Genomic DNA, 15,537 nt, shown 5'->3' with positions numbered 1-15,537 from the left:
AATTCAATCTAAAATTTACTTCAAATGAACACTAATTTCAAAGTTAGATATTTACTAAGATTTTTATTTACTTTACAAAAAATTAACTGGGGGCGTATGACGTAACCATAGACAGTGCCATAGTAGTAACCATAATCACTTCCAACCTTGAAATTACAAAAAATTAAATAAAACAATTAAAATAAAGACTTGCCTGCCCTTTAGTCCCCAAAATACCACCGAAAAAATCAAAAGTTTCATTTTTAATACAGTTTCCCCCCAGCCAAGGTGCTTTTACGACTCCCTAACCTGACTTTTCCCACAAAACCACCGTTGATAAAAGTGGCTTTTTCATGTATACAACCCGACTTTTTTACAAAAATGACAACAATAACAATCCGGGGCGTCCCCGTGAAGTTCCCGTTCGCCCCCTACGACATCCAGACCAAATACATGGAAAAAGTAATCGACTGTTTGGAGAACCGCCAAAACGGCATTCTAGAATCGCCCACAGGCACAGGCAAGACTCTTTCCCTCCTGTGTGCCTCCCTAGCCTGGCTCGAAGCCCGGCGAGAAAAATTTGCTGCACAGCCAAAAAAATGTGACGACAGCCCCCCTATAACCCTCCCCAGGATCATCTACGCGTCCCGAACGCACACACAATTGAGTCAAGCCATGCAGGAGATGAAACGAACGGCTTACAATCACCTCAAAGCGTGCGTTTTGGGGTCCCGGGACCAAATGTGCATAGACCCCGAAGTTATTCAGGAAAAAAATGCCTCGTTTAAAGTGAATCTGTGTCGCGCGAAAGTGAAACGAAAACAGTGTAAATATTACCAAAGGATTGAACGGGCGAGTCATGTACCCCCAGTTAGCGACTTAAATATCATTGATATCGAAGATGTGGTTAAATTGGGGCGTGAGTGTGATTTTTGTCCCTACCACATGGCCCGAGAATTGAAAAATCGGTCAGATGTGGTCTTCATGCCCTATAATTACTTGCTAGACCCTCGGACTAGTAAAAATATGGACGTTGAGATTTTTGGAAATATTATTATTTTTGACGAGGCACACAATATTGAAAAAATTTGCGAAGACTCAGTTTCGGTACAAATCAAATCGAGTGATGTTGATTCAGCTGTTGAGGATGTTGAGTCTGTTAATGAAGTTTTAACGAAGGGATTTGTCGACGTTGAAAATGTTGCGTTCACTTCGGAAGATTTACAAACTTTCAGCCAAATGTTGACCAAGTTTAACCGGGAATTAAACGGCATAAAACAATTCAAATTAACACAAGCTGGGAGCGTTTTTGACGGTGATTATATCTTCGAAATGTTCAAGAAAGCTGAGGTGATTTTTAGTAACTTTTGTTAATTGTTTTTATTAATTATTTTATAGATATTTGAAGAAAACAGTTCGGGGATAAGTGACTTGATTGTGGGTGTTTTAGATTTTATGTCCACCACAAGCTACATACAGAGAAGCGGGTTTGGGTTACAAATTTTCAACAATTTGCTGTTTATTGCATTTTACAAACAGGGACCAGAATTTCGGCAAAAAATTAAAGAATGTTTCAAAGTAACGTAAACACAATTAATTGTTACTTTTCTTTACAAAAAATGTTAGGTACAAGTGGAAGACGAAAGACCCGAATATGTCAGGAGAACTCGGTACTCGCAAAATATGGACAAAAAAAACACTTGTCGCGTGTTAAATTTTTGGTGTTTCAGTCCCGGGTTTGCGTAAGTTATTGACAGATTCAAATCAAACACTTTGATTTTTTATGGCAGAATGAATATGTTAATGGACCGCAACATCCACTGCGTAATCCTCACTAGCGGCACCTTGGCCCCCTTAAAACCCCTGATATCGGAACTGGAATTGGAAATTGGGGTCCGAATTGAAAACCCCCACATTGTGAAAGGCGACCAAGTTTGTGTCAAAATTTTGAGCAAAGGCCCCGATATGGAGCCCCTAAATAGCAACTTCGAAAATCGCTCTAATCCCAAATATTTACAATCATTGGGGCTCGTAATTTCAAATCTAATCCGGGTAATCCCCGACGGTGTTTTAATTTTTTTCCCTTCTTATGTCATTATGCAAAAAACGATCGAACACTGGCAAAACGACGGCACTTGGGATTCGATAAACCGGACTAAAGTACGGTCAAGAATTACGCAACAAAATATTTATTGTTGATTTTAGCCGATTTATATCGAACCTAAAGACAAAATTGAATTTGCGACCGCCATGTCTGAGTATTATGCAAAAATTCAAGACCCGAGCTACAGTGGGGCTATTTTTATGGGGGTGTGTCGGGGCAAAGTCTCGGAAGGTTTAGATTTTGCCGATATCAACGGCAGGGCTGTCTTTATAACCGGGCTCCCGTATCCCCCCTTAAAAGACCCCAAAATAATACTCAAGAAACAGTACCTGGACTTCCGCTACTCAAAAAATAAAGAGGTAAGTTGTCAGGTACCTAAAAAAAAATTCCAAGGTAATTATTTCGCAAAAGTTTGAATACTACATTTTTTCTAGTACCTGAAAGGCGACGATTGGTACAGTTTGGAAGCCACCCGTGCCATAAATCAGGCCATAGGCCGAGTAATCCGCCACAAAAGTGACTATGGGGCAATTATTTTGCTCGATTCTCGCTTCACCAATCCGCGAATAAAAAACAACTTGTCTTTATGGTTGCGCCAACACATCACCGATATGAAAAACTTCGGCGAAATTATACGCAACGTTCGTGTGTTTTTTCAAAATGCTCAAAAATTTTGCACGCCCTACGTTAAGGAAATCGCCATTGAGCCACTTATTGAGGCATCAACAAGCAAGGAAATAAATTCACGGGAAGAGGAACCTTGGGACTGTTCGCCTCCAAAGAAAAACCGCTAGTGTTATTACTTGTAGTTTTAATACGAAAATAACTGTACTTTTTTATCTAAATAAACTACCAGATCTTAAAATGTAGTGTTTTAATCACCGAACCTATTGCGGGCTTGATTGGAAGAAAATGACATCGTCTGCTGCTATGGCCGTTGTTGACTTTGGTTTTCCATCCTCTCCCGTAATTTCCCCGTAGGTGATACGACCAGTAACGTGCACCCTTTGCCCCTTCTTCAAATAATTCAAAATTGTCTCTCTTAAGCCGGGTTTGAAGCAAATCACTCGGTGCCATTCCGTACGTTGCATAAATTGCCCCGATTCGTACCGATAATTGGTGTGAGTCGCTAGAGAAAAAACTGCAATGGGGTGCTCCTCTGACCCCTTTTTCTGGGGGTCAGCCCCCACACGGCCCAAAAGTTGGACACTATTGATACCTAAAATATTCAATACTGGGGGAAATTTGTAAATTAAGGGGGCGTTAACTACTTTTTTCGACACGTGAAGGCTCCTGGTCAGTGGTGGTGGATGACGCTGGTCGTAATATTTTCACGTTTTTTGTACAACGCAAGATAGAAGATAAAGTTGACGACTAAAAATAGGGTGTTATGGGGGTTAAAATGTGGTTATTTACCTTAAATAAAGCCATTTCGGTTATATACTAACTGAACAAAAAATGAGGTTATCGGACGCTGCATCCAATTTTTTTCAAGCCATTGGGCTATGCGTCATTCCCGATTTTTACGTTACGTTAAACGCGTCAATTATGTAAAAATTGCAATGGTGTGATTGAGTCATGCCCTGTTGTATAAGAAAAATGTGAAACGGGCACGTGTTTGAATAAAAATCGCGGAAAAAATTAATTTATGTGTTGTGCAACATGTCCGGTATACTTGTTTCATGTTGTGTGTGGTTACCACTGACGTATAAAAACTGCGGAAATATTTATAGAAGTTGAAAAAGGAGGATAAGGATATTGAAAGAATGTGTGGATTGCTGTAAAGGTATATTCAAACTTGTCATATCTTCGTTAACAATAAATTCTCATACAAAACATATTAGGACAGCGTTGTATTTGAAGGTTGCTAATTTATAACATATGTACAAAACTGATAACATGGGAACAATATACCAATTGACACAAAATTCGATTCTCGTTTAAAAATAAAGCCATTAGGTTATCCACCCTTACAAACTTAAGACTATTATCTTTGAATATGCGTAAAAATATGTACAGAATACATAAAGCATTATACATTCTTTTTAAAATCACACAAAAAATTGAGTCAAACATTAAGAGATCACAGAAATAGAACTGGAACCAGTTCAGCCACGCGTGAATTTTCCATGTGAAAGGGGCAAATGCCGCAAGTTTGGAATGTGGTACAAAAATCAATTTCCTTCCAGTCCAACTTCTTTGTACATTGAATTTACTTATTGTCATTGCTTGAGGATCACCCAAAAAGCTGCCTTCGGCAGTCACCCTCGTGACCAAATGAAAAAATAATTTATTTTGGCACATGCGTATGAAAGATTTCTAAAGCCCTCCGCTTTAAAAATCCAAAATATATTTTTATTCTTCTTCTTAAAAAATTAACTATATACACATTTTTTATCATCACTATTCCTTTGCACAAGTCTTATAAATATTGGCACCAGTATTGTCACTAATAATGCACGTTATTGTCACTGTCGCTAGTGATGCTGGGGCGGTATGGGCGGATCCGGCGAACAGATTATGTTCACATGTCGGCTACTACTGCTCAAGTCGGTGGGCCCCTCCATTGTTATGCTCAAATCGGTCGGTTTCTCGTCATAATCACCCCGATTTGTCTCGCTTTCACTCTCCACAGGCTCCGGCTTGATGGTCACACTGGGGACGATCTGCGCTGGAGGCTTCAGATTTGTCGGCGACATTTGCCGCAACAACGAGATGTTCTTGATGTTCTTCAGCTCGGTCGGGTTGCGCAAAAACCTAAACAAATAAATCAGTCAACAAACTCACTTTTTCACTACGAAACAACTTACTGGTAGCAGTGTCGCTCTCCTTGCACTTTCCTTAAAATATTCACTCTGTAGTAATACCGCAAGGCACGTGACATTTTGTCGTAGTTCATTGAAAGGTGATTCTTCTGGATGCCCCAAAGCTTGGCCAATCCAGCCGGATCAACGATTTTGAACACGCCAGTATCACGGTTTTTCCAGGCGATGTAATTGGTGTAACGTTGAGCTGGGTCGTTGAGGAGTTGTTGGAGGAAATCCCACAACAAACGCCCATCTGTAACAATTGAAAATTCAAATTAGAAATCAATTCAATCATAAAAAATAAGTTTTTCTTGAAAGTTATGCAACCAATTATACTCACTTGTGTTGGGTTCTGGAGATTCATTCGGGAAAAACTCCCTCCCCACAGCCTTGAACACCCCGGGACTCCCCGCAACCTCCTTCGGACTCCTGGGGGCCCCATGTGGCAGTGGTGGCGGCAGCGAGTACGCACTGGGCGTGTTCGGGGGACTTCCGGTCTGTCCGTTTTTCTCGTATCCATCTTCGTCCGAATCGGACGGGTTGCTTCCGCTTCCGTTACTCGCCCCTGTACTGAAAATGGAATGGCCGAACGTTTGCGGATTATCGGCATGTTGGGGGCTGCCGGCTTGGCTATCCACAGAGGGCGCTGGACTCAAAGTCACCGAATTGCTCTGAGCCATCAAGTGTGCGGCGAGGGACGCAGCATGCGAGGGATGGAACGGATCACTGTTCTGAGCTAGGATATTCCAATTAGGGGTTGGAGGATGCGAGTGTGGCGATAAGGGATAGGGGTGACGTGAGGTAGGGGTGACTGGACTGGACGGCAACATTCGCTGCAAGTTGTTGGCATCCCTGACCAGGAGCTGGAGCACGTTGTAGAGGACGTCGCCCGAACCTGGGGCTCTCTCGGCCAAGTCCGTTCGGGTCAAGAGACAAATCGCTTTGCCTGTTAGAACACTATTAGCCCGAGTTGCATACAATTTTTTTTCTACAAACCGTTCATCTGGAACATGTCCATGTCGATGGGCTGCAGGTCGAATTCACGTTCAGCCCAGCGTAGAAACGTGGCAACGTCTTCTCGTGACCAAACTCTCGGGTCCGAGGCTAGGTTTGACGGTAGTTGGCTTTTGTAGTCCAACAGGGGTGAAGAAGGGGGCTGTTGGGCCCCAATTGAGGCGAACCCGAGCGGGTACCGCCACAGGAGCGAGTCGGGGCTGAAGGGCAAAGGCAAGGCGAGACGATCCATCGAAGTGCTTGTAGGAATCGGCGGCAGAGGGCCCGGAACTAATTTCATATTTTCAATCTAAATGATGGAAAAAACGTTGCGTAAATTAACGAGTTTTTAAACGAGTAGGAAGTGGCATGCAATTTAAAAATACACACTAACTAATGATAGAGCGGAGCTACGTGGGGTTCTGACGCTCGCGGAAGTTATTCCAAGGTTAAGACGGTGTTTTTTGCGATATTTACATTTCGCATTATCCGGATTTTAAAATAAACGTGAACAATACGCACACACGAAAATGACCTTGGGGGGCAGAAAGGCAGAGGAAATTGAGTGGTTTCCGACCTTTGATTTTTATTGAGTGAAATATTACTACCAGGAAGAAATGTGTCAATGCCGAGCGAGACGACGACTTCCGTAATCGCAATAACGAAAATTCGTTTCATTACATGGAAAATGTTTGTTTACTTTGACGATCAACATTGACGTAACACTTGCCTAATTTATTAAAAAACATGCCCAGATGAACACTAAACACCGATATTGGCAAACAAAGGGACGCATTTGTCTCCAGGGAAGAAAGTGATCGTTACGACGACCGGCGACCTTAACACCAAACAACTTCCGTCTTGTGCGACTTTTTCATACCATTTCAAACAATTACAGTAAAACCTATTTCATCCGAACTATATTATAGCATTAATAATAATTATTTTTTATTATATTTTATACAACTTTTAACGCTAGATACGATCAATAAATTGAATTTTATGGACGAGTGAAAATTGTTAATTCAGTGGGGCACAGTTTTTATTTTATTTTTCATTTAGGAAAAATATTGTGTAAACATTCTGGGAAACGTATTTTTGAATATTATCGTACATTATTAGTTTCTCCAATTCCTTGAAAATAAAAGGCTTTATATTACTAGAAGTTTGAATAAGGTAGTGTTAATATCCTATGCAAAAATCTTCTGATTCTCCAAAAGTTACACTCAAATATTTGTGCTAAAATGTTGGAAGACGATAAATCTTTTAAATAAATATTTATAAAACTGAAAATAAAAAACTGCAATTTTTCTACAAAAAAAATAACAGAGACGGCTTGGAACTTTGCACCCCGGTTGCTGTAAGGCTAAAGTCGGCCCTGGCGGTGTCCGATTATATAACAAACTTCGAAAATGTATAAAAATAAGTTCGTTATATCCGAGGTTCCTTATAAGAGATAAAAAAGTGGCCAAGTTTTTACTTGGCAAAATAAGTACTGTAAAAAATATGAAAAAATAAAAACATACCCTGTGAGTTTGATAGTTGTGCCAATATTTCAAGAGGTGAAGTGAAAACAACTCAACTTATTATATAGTTTCTGAGAATTGTGTTTTGATGCTCAACTTTGAACTTTACAACAAAAAAATGATCTCTGAGGTTATTTCTTCAAAAAATATTTCATAACACTTCTCTTGCTGCTTTGTTATTTATATTATCAACCCCAACATATTTGTAATATTCTTCAAAGTTCTATCGTAGGAAAATTGTATAACATTCTGGTTCATTATATCCGGAAGTTCGTTATAACTGCAATTACCTAAATCCAGAAATAAAATGAACCGGATAACCATTATTTTGGGTAAAAAAAACCACTCTTTAACATTGGGTAATAACTTTAAGTAATAACTTAAAATGAATTAAAGAAATAACACACTTCCGTGCCGATAATTTCGATAAATTAAGTGTTTGAAACTTAATAAATAAGGGCTAGACAGAAGTTTTTGCGGTGAATTTCGAGTTATACCAGATAAAATACTCAAAATGGCTATTTTGAGTCCGAACATTTTCGTTATTGCCCTGGGTAACCGGATTTAAAGATTTTATTACTTTTTGGCAACTTTGAGGCATGAAACCAAATATTCATAGGATATACAGACAAAAGTCATAAAACACTAGATACAAAAAAATTTTGGAAAGCCATCACAGCAGTTGTCAAACTAATCACTAAAAACGTTGTAAGGGGTGAACAAACAAGATAAAAACAATCTATTTTTTTAAATTTTAAATTGGTGGCATTTTACAGGCTCAGGCCTTGTAAAATTGTGCGAAACACCCTGTAATTAGACCGGAAACGTAGAATTGGCTCCAAGTGCGCCGCCACTGCTTCATGCCTCAAAACTTGAGTAATAGCATCATTGCACAGTTCCCATGAAGGCATGACGTAAGATTTTCCGAATGGCGACCACCTGTTTGATAAGAAAAAGTATCGACAGGTGTGTAAAAAATTCCGTGTACGCCTCTGGTGCACCGGAAATTCCTCTCGCCCACACACGAGTGAAGAGCGTAGCGCGTCGCGTTTTTCCGTCTTGAGCAACAGGTGAAGTAAGGACACACAGCCACACGTGTAACCAGGTATGGGAGGGTGGGTTACCTTGTTATTGTTGTTGTTTAATCCGTGACATCAACCCTTGCACTGTTTTTATTTCTCACACACTCTAACAAGCCAATCGAGCACTAGCAGTAACTGTGACGTTGCTCACTCAGCCGCCACCTTACCACTACTGTTTTGGGAACTGCTGTTTGGATTCGATGGAGTATGCGGGAGTAGGAGAGTGGGGGTGCGCTGTTGCCGACACGAACACACCGGATCTGCTGAGTGCAGGGGAAAGGGGGGCGCAGCCAGACTTCCTCCTGGACTAAATCTGTACTTCACCCGAGGATTTTTCGGACAGGTGGTTGGGGAGAGGAGTGCGAGCTGGACAATTGGAACAAGGAAGTCGGGACGGGTTAGGCAATAGGTCGATTGTTACAAAATTCACGTTGAGTAAGAAGAGATGTAACGACACCTGTTGATCAACAAAAAATTATTACGAAAAGATTTATTTGGGAAGAGGGTCTGGGTTTATTCATCTTGTTTGGATTGTCAACACTGTTTACCACAGGTGCTACCAATTAAACCCATTTTTATGAAGTCGTTGGATCATAAATTCAATCTTGGGCGACACACGCAGTGGCGTAACGACCAGATTGGAAAAAGATTTTTTTAAGCATAAACAGTCCACTTTTCGTAATGTTATATGTTATTCAGAATATAATCTTAATTTGTCGTTACAAGTCGAAGAAACTGACACTTTATATTGTTTGTACAAACACCATTATCGTCTACACTATAACTCTGGTAATCTTTGTATAAATACCTACACATTTATTGCACAGTATCATTTACTTTTTCCCAGTTTCATTTCATACGTCGCTCAATATTGCTGCAACGTTTACTTTGTACACCATAAAATTTTATTATGATTACTCCAAACCCTTCAAGCTAATTTTGAATCTTTGCAACTTTGTATAAAAATAAATTTATAAAAATAAGTAAATGTTATTGATGTTTTTCGGTTTTTGCAAACTCTAAAAATTACGAAGACCATCTAGACATTTTATGGTGACTCAAAACTGCTCAAAAACTGAAAATATGCCCAAAATTGACTTTTCAAAAAAGCCTCAGCGCTATTCAAAACAAAATTTTATTTATCAAATGTTTAACAAAAGCAAAACTATAAAAAAACTTTTTTTGGTTAGTTTAATAATTGGGTAACAGACCAAATTAATTAAATCTAGACAGTCTTTAAGAGAAAAAGATTAGATTATTTATTACTGTACTCAATAAAAATTTTGTTGCCCCCCCCAAAAATTATAACTAGTTACGCCACTGGTTGCAAGTCCGTTTTTTAGTTACACGGAAATACCAAGCCAAAAACGGGCTGTGAATGCGAAAAATTGCCCAATATTCATTGTTGCCAACTTAATTTCAAAATGAGACGCCACTTTGACCACAGAGGTCCAAAAAATGGTTAATTACTACGCTTCTGATTAGGGGGGGTCAAAAAAATTCGTGGAGTAAACAGTGACGTAAAAGATAAGGTTGCATTAATTATTTATTAATTGAAATGATCCAAAGATCTTTACTGTAAAGTGTAGGAAAAAACAAATGATCACGTGTGACTGATATTGCACAATAGTTTTATCACAAAAACTGATAATTAAATCTGCTGGGGCGCCAATTTGTAGAAAGGAAGTGCCAATCTATTGATCTTATCGAACTTATCACCCAATTCAGTTTTTTCCAGTGATCTGATGCGCAATTTTTTGCGGACATCGACCAGTGGCGTAGTACTTTAACAAAATTTGATCGATGTTTTTGGCCATAACTGTAATAAAATGAGATAAGCGGGCCTGTGGCGTTTTTTTAAAGTGGGCTTTGAACGATTCGCTTTTATCTCGATCGCAGGCAGCGCGATCGGATCGCGCCAAAATGCCAAAAAAGGCGGATTGAGTGTTAGATGACGTCAGAGCGTGTGGAATGCTAAGACTTCGGCCGGACATGCCAAATGTATCCGCCGATGGCGCTCGCTACGTTTTTATTACCAACACTCACAAACACATGCGAAAAAATCCACCACAGCGAAGGTTAAAAGTGCCAAGAAAGTTCGAATTTCTTGGCAACGTTTCAACGATGACTTATTACACTTTATACTTCCTTCCTTTGTGTGGAAACGTCGCCGACTGTGATTCACAATGATGTCACACGACTACTTGATCGAATTAAATTAGGAACGCAAATTTCCTCTCATGTGTATTTAGCCAAACGCTTATTTTTTTACGATTTCCAGTTGATTCATCTCGAGGAATTTAAGGCCGGAAATGACATCAACTTGCATTTCTTGGTAATATTCGTAATCAGAGTAGGCCGTGATTGTTGCGTTGGCAACAAAGACACTTCCGATTCGATGCATCGTCATTGTTGCCAACTGGAAAAGTCGCGGCCTACTCTGGATGACGAAATTAATTATCTCGCACCGTTTTCTTTTTCCATAATATTTACTCAAATTATCTCGCTTTGTTCGTTCGCTTTAAGAAAATTAACAATAATGAATTATGGTGTAACATATCCTCTGTTCACCAGCTAGAAACTGTAGTAATTTTGCAACATTTTTGCGGTAAACAATAACTTTTCAACGGCCACGTAACATCTATTTCGATCATTATTATCAGTTAGATAATTCCGTTTTTATCTTGCTCAAGTGTGTATAAATCACCAAGTCTTCCGTAATGATAAAAAAACTATTCGAACGCACAATATTGAAATTCGAGTAAAGGCTGCTTGTACCCGGAATTGTACGATTCATGCTGAGTTTCGTCATTAGTCGGATTCCGAAGCGGAGTAAACAGGGAATTAGGATTGTATAAATTAACCTGAACCTGAGAGGGCCTGCTGGGAGCGGAATTGGACAAAAATTTTCGGCTTTGAAGCGGCCCTAATGAGGGGATTTGCGAAATTGGCAGATAAGCGAACTGGGGCTTCCCGGAATTGGCCTAATCCACAAACAGGCCCAAAGAATGCCGATTTTGTTTCTGCCCCTTATTAAAAATTATTTACAAATTTGGCTGATTTCTTTTAAATTTTTTCATTTCTCAAAACATTTGTTAGATACGTTACCAGCATTATCTTTTAGATAACTGAGATTTCTATTTTTTAAATAGAAATCGCTTGTGATCACGAACGCTGCGAGTGCGTTAACTGTGGAAATTACTAAACGCTGGCTAATAAATGAGCACAAAATTTTTGCAACTGAAGCTGTCATCAGAAAAGTATTTTTGGTCCAAATTTTTTGCGCATTCCTCTATTTTGTCTCACCATTAACACTTTATACAGGGTGGTTGTTTTAAATTTCATAAAAATGAAATAAAAAGTGCCGAAGTCCCACAAGTCACCACTGCCCTTGTAATCGATATTTAGCTCAATTACTTGCGATTTTATTCTGCGCTTTCGTCATGTTTTGAACTTTGTCCGGTGACATTAATTCCGATTAGCATATTGCTGAGATGGTCGATTCGGGATGTTTTTGCTTGCCGCTTGAAATTCATTTCCTTTCCAAGTTCCGGTGAAGTTTTTTTCCTCCGGCGAGTCTATTAAATCATGGCGTGGTTTCCGGTTCCGTTAAGGAAGAATCACCGGTGACAACATGGCCGCATTTACGTCAATTTGTAAATAAAATCTCGTAATTTACGATAACCTTTGACATTCGAGGATATCCGGGCTGGGGATGCCCTTTGATAACCCAGCTCTGGCGAGGAAATCTTTATAACGCGAAAAAATAAACAGATTAGATAGGAAAGGCCACAAGCGGTCACTCGGATTCAAATTGAAATCGACTGCTTGTGGGATTTTATCCCCTTGATTTTTGATTCCCCAAAAAAAACTGGATCGACCTGGAAACGGGAAAGGTCACGTTATTCCAATATGGACGACTAAGCCGTTTCCGGAGATTGTTTAGAGACATCCTGATTCCGTAATGAGTTATGATTTTTTAACGATTGTGCTTGGCATTGAAGAAATGCACGTAATAGCAGTGAGCGGTTCCTGCCGAAATTTCACTCAACTGATAAGATAACACAGCGGAAATGAAGCGGAACGACTACCCAATAATACATTATCAAAGAATACGGGAAAATGATAACGGCAGTAAATCATTCCAGTTTACTTTATTTCATTTAGATAGGTCAGTGAATGTTTTACTTTAGTTGTTAGAGTTGTTAGACGACTTGAAAATTGGTTAAAACAATACAATTCGGTTTGTAGAGCGTTATTAATTAGTGATAAGATTAGCACCGATTGCGATATGGAAATATCAAGGCCGAAAGCAGTGGAAGCAAGGGCATTGCCAAGTTTTGTTTAGCCTTTATTTGGATAATCAGCGAAATTTTTGATGAGCCAAAACTTGCCCAAACGCAAGGTTAAACTCTGATAACTGGTGGAAATTTAAAAAAGTTGAAACATTTAAATAGGTAATGAACGTAAAACGAGGATAAACAGAACTGATGAAATAGTTAAAAAAAAACACAGAAAATGCATAAATTAAGGTTTATTTATTAGAAAACTTGTATTATTATTATAAATTAGGGTGGTCCAGCTCAGCTTCGTCTTCTGGACTTTTGATAATTTGTAGACCTTATTTTTGATTATACAGAGTGTCCTAAAAATGTGTGATGTCATTATATGCCCCTAAAGTTTTTTAAATCGGTTCAGGGATTCCTGTTAAAGAAATAAAAAACAATTCGTTTCACACCTTTAGTTTTAAAAACTAATAAAAAACAGAAACCTTGAAACCTCCCTTAATAAACATCTCTGAATAACGGACACCTCTTCACAACGGACATTTTTGCAGGAACGTAACAAAACCTATATTAACATTTCCAACCTCCCATTAGCGGACAGCTCTCCACAACGAACAGTTAAAGATTCCCTATCAGTGACCGTTGTTGAGAGGTTTTACTGTAGTAGTCTTTGAAAAAAGTCTGAGACAAAAGTATAAAAATGGCTACGTTTTATGAAAAACAAAAGCTTCTTAAATAAATACAGAGTGATTTTTTAAAAGATATTTTAGAAAATAAAAGAAACATTTAAAATTTTAATGCATGTTTGGTGACGTAAAGAAAATTTTCAGGTTTTTTGATCTAATTTTCAGAACTATCTTTCGTTTTTCGAGAACTTGTGGAAAAACTCGGTTAGATATTTCATTCAAATAAACTGACTGAAAAAAGGTTGAGAATATAACTAAATTATAGAGAAAATCAACTGATAAAGAGAATTAAGTTAGAAGCAGTTACAGTTTAGCAATTCATTTAGAAAGGTGGTACCATTTAAAATTTTTAAGGGTGAAAAATGTCTCTATGTTAATAAAAATTGTCCTTTTTCAGGTTTGTGACATTCTCATTATTTTCTGAATTAAGAAATTTTTTTTTCTGAAAAAATATCAAAGCCTACAGATTGGAGGGATTTTAAGAAAACAGCATTTGAAAGACAAATATAAGTCAAAAAAAACTACTTACTTTTGACTTTTTTCTAAAAGAAGAAGTACCTACCTTCTAAGTTCTAAGATAATTAATTAAATATAAGCTTCTTTTTTGTCTTGGAGCATTTTTTTTTCGCGTACTTTTGTACTTCTTGTACTTTTTAAGCTAAAATGTTTATTTACATGACCAGTAGTTACTTGTACCCTTTTTTTTAGTTTTTGCATGAATAGGTCAAAAGGTGAAAAGAAACCACTTGTTTGAGACTTTTCCTTTTTTTTTTCTTTGACGAAGATTTGCAGGTGAACTCGTGCGTATAAATATTTTGGCCAAGTGCTTTGGGTGCAGGCAGTACTGTCGCACCGGACGCCCTCGTTACCCGTCAAAAGGCACATTGTCATGTAAATACCGCCAATCACAAGCCTAAAAACATCTCGACCTTTGCCCCGCATTCCCTTGGTCATTTCCGGATGTTGTAGCCCTTAAAAAACGCGCCACGATTGTATGCCAGGAATCCGTTAAAATGCGGGTCATCTAAAATAAACGGTGTGCATTTACGAGACTGGTGCAGGCCACAAATATCAGAGGACACTGAACTTTGGGAATCTGCGTCTTGCATTTTCCCAACTTTGAGGAAAAGGTTGAGGTCGCCGCGGAAAAACTAATTTCCGGTAAACTACCGTTGAGGAAATAACGGCGACCTCGGCTTTATCAGTGCTGGCCTTGGGGCGACCTAAGAGGCGCTAAGGCGACAAAAACCCAAAACTGTGCTATACTGGGCTAACGGTGGCGATCACCAAGCGTAAAACACCTGTTGGGCGAGACGAAGAACCGTTCCAGATTTTAATAAATATTTTACCACCAGTTGGAAATTTTGGGTGCTAAAGACCGCAGCGAATCCGCGCCAAGTGTCAAGTGTTAGTGCAAACATTGCACATAAACACACGATATTTCGGTACAAGGAGTGGCGCGGTTTCGCTACCTGCAAGGTGCAAGGTGAAAAAAGGACGTCATTGTGCGTCCTCCAGCCCTCACAATGGGCCTTTATGTGCGCGTTCTGAGAAGCGACCCCCGGCATAAGCCTGGAAATATCTCTAATTGAGCCATAAATTTCCGTGCCGAATTGCATAATTAAATCTGATAAAACGATGTGGATTTCTTAACCAGAGATTACGACCACGGCTGCGTACACTCACTCGTTTATGTTCTTAACTATTCATCAAGACAAACAGGAGATCAACAGATGAACATGTGCGGGAATTAATTCGCGATAAGGTGGACACAGGAATGTTGGAGCGGGCCGAGGATGAGACGAATTTTGACGCAAATGCACAGATTTGGATGCAAATGTGCGAACTCTTTCACGGTTTGGAAATTTGGGCATCCGGAATCACCTGCCCAAGAAGATTTATTTGTTACAACTTACAACAGTTCAACCAAATTATCAATAGTTTTTTATTTGTAATACAAAATTTAAAATAAATATTTTTACAAGTAATATGTTTCTCTGTATTCAACCTACTTTACGTTTGTAGGTACATATTTGCCTACAAAAAACCCACATGTATTTAAAACTAGAATTTT

At 38.9% G+C, this 15,537-nt stretch overlaps 3 protein-coding genes across 3 annotated transcripts; 1 reads left to right on the top strand and 2 right to left on the bottom strand.

Annotated features, from left to right (window-relative positions):
• The first annotated feature begins 196 nt into the window (after positions 1-196).
• Positions 197-2,948, top strand: LOC663916 (regulator of telomere elongation helicase 1 homolog). The gene is made up of 6 exons (XM_969945.4): positions 197-1,329; positions 1,378-1,557; positions 1,606-1,721; positions 1,770-2,139; positions 2,185-2,442; positions 2,518-2,948. The coding sequence occupies exons 1-6, from the start codon at positions 361-363 to the stop codon at positions 2,875-2,877; spliced, it is 2,253 nt and encodes a 750-aa protein (XP_975038.1). The 5' UTR covers positions 197-360; the 3' UTR covers positions 2,878-2,948.
• Positions 2,878-3,723, bottom strand: mtSSB (mitochondrial single stranded DNA-binding protein). Its single transcript, XM_969935.4, has 3 exons — positions 3,500-3,723; positions 3,355-3,457; positions 2,878-3,302 (listed from the first exon to the last, which is right to left on the bottom strand). Exons 1-3 carry the CDS (start codon positions 3,512-3,514, stop codon positions 2,971-2,973), a joined length of 450 nt encoding a protein of 149 aa, XP_975028.1. The 5' UTR covers positions 3,515-3,723; the 3' UTR covers positions 2,878-2,970.
• Positions 3,724-3,854: 131 nt separating this feature from the next.
• On the bottom strand, positions 3,855-8,694 carry aop (anterior open). Its single transcript, XM_969924.5, has 5 exons — positions 8,534-8,694; positions 5,887-6,193; positions 5,231-5,836; positions 4,894-5,143; positions 3,855-4,840 (listed from the first exon to the last, which is right to left on the bottom strand). Exons 2-5 carry the CDS (start codon positions 6,182-6,184, stop codon positions 4,561-4,563), a joined length of 1,434 nt encoding a protein of 477 aa, XP_975017.2. The 5' UTR covers positions 6,185-6,193; positions 8,534-8,694; the 3' UTR covers positions 3,855-4,560.
• Positions 8,695-15,537: the final 6,843 nt, after the last annotated feature.

Source organism: Tribolium castaneum, chromosome 9 (genome assembly GCF_031307605.1).
Source record: "Tribolium castaneum strain GA2 chromosome 9, icTriCast1.1, whole genome shotgun sequence".
Taxonomy (NCBI): domain Eukaryota; kingdom Metazoa; phylum Arthropoda; class Insecta; order Coleoptera; family Tenebrionidae; genus Tribolium; species Tribolium castaneum.
Note: the sequence above shows the minus strand (reverse complement) of the source record. Positions and strands in the feature narration are given on the sequence as shown.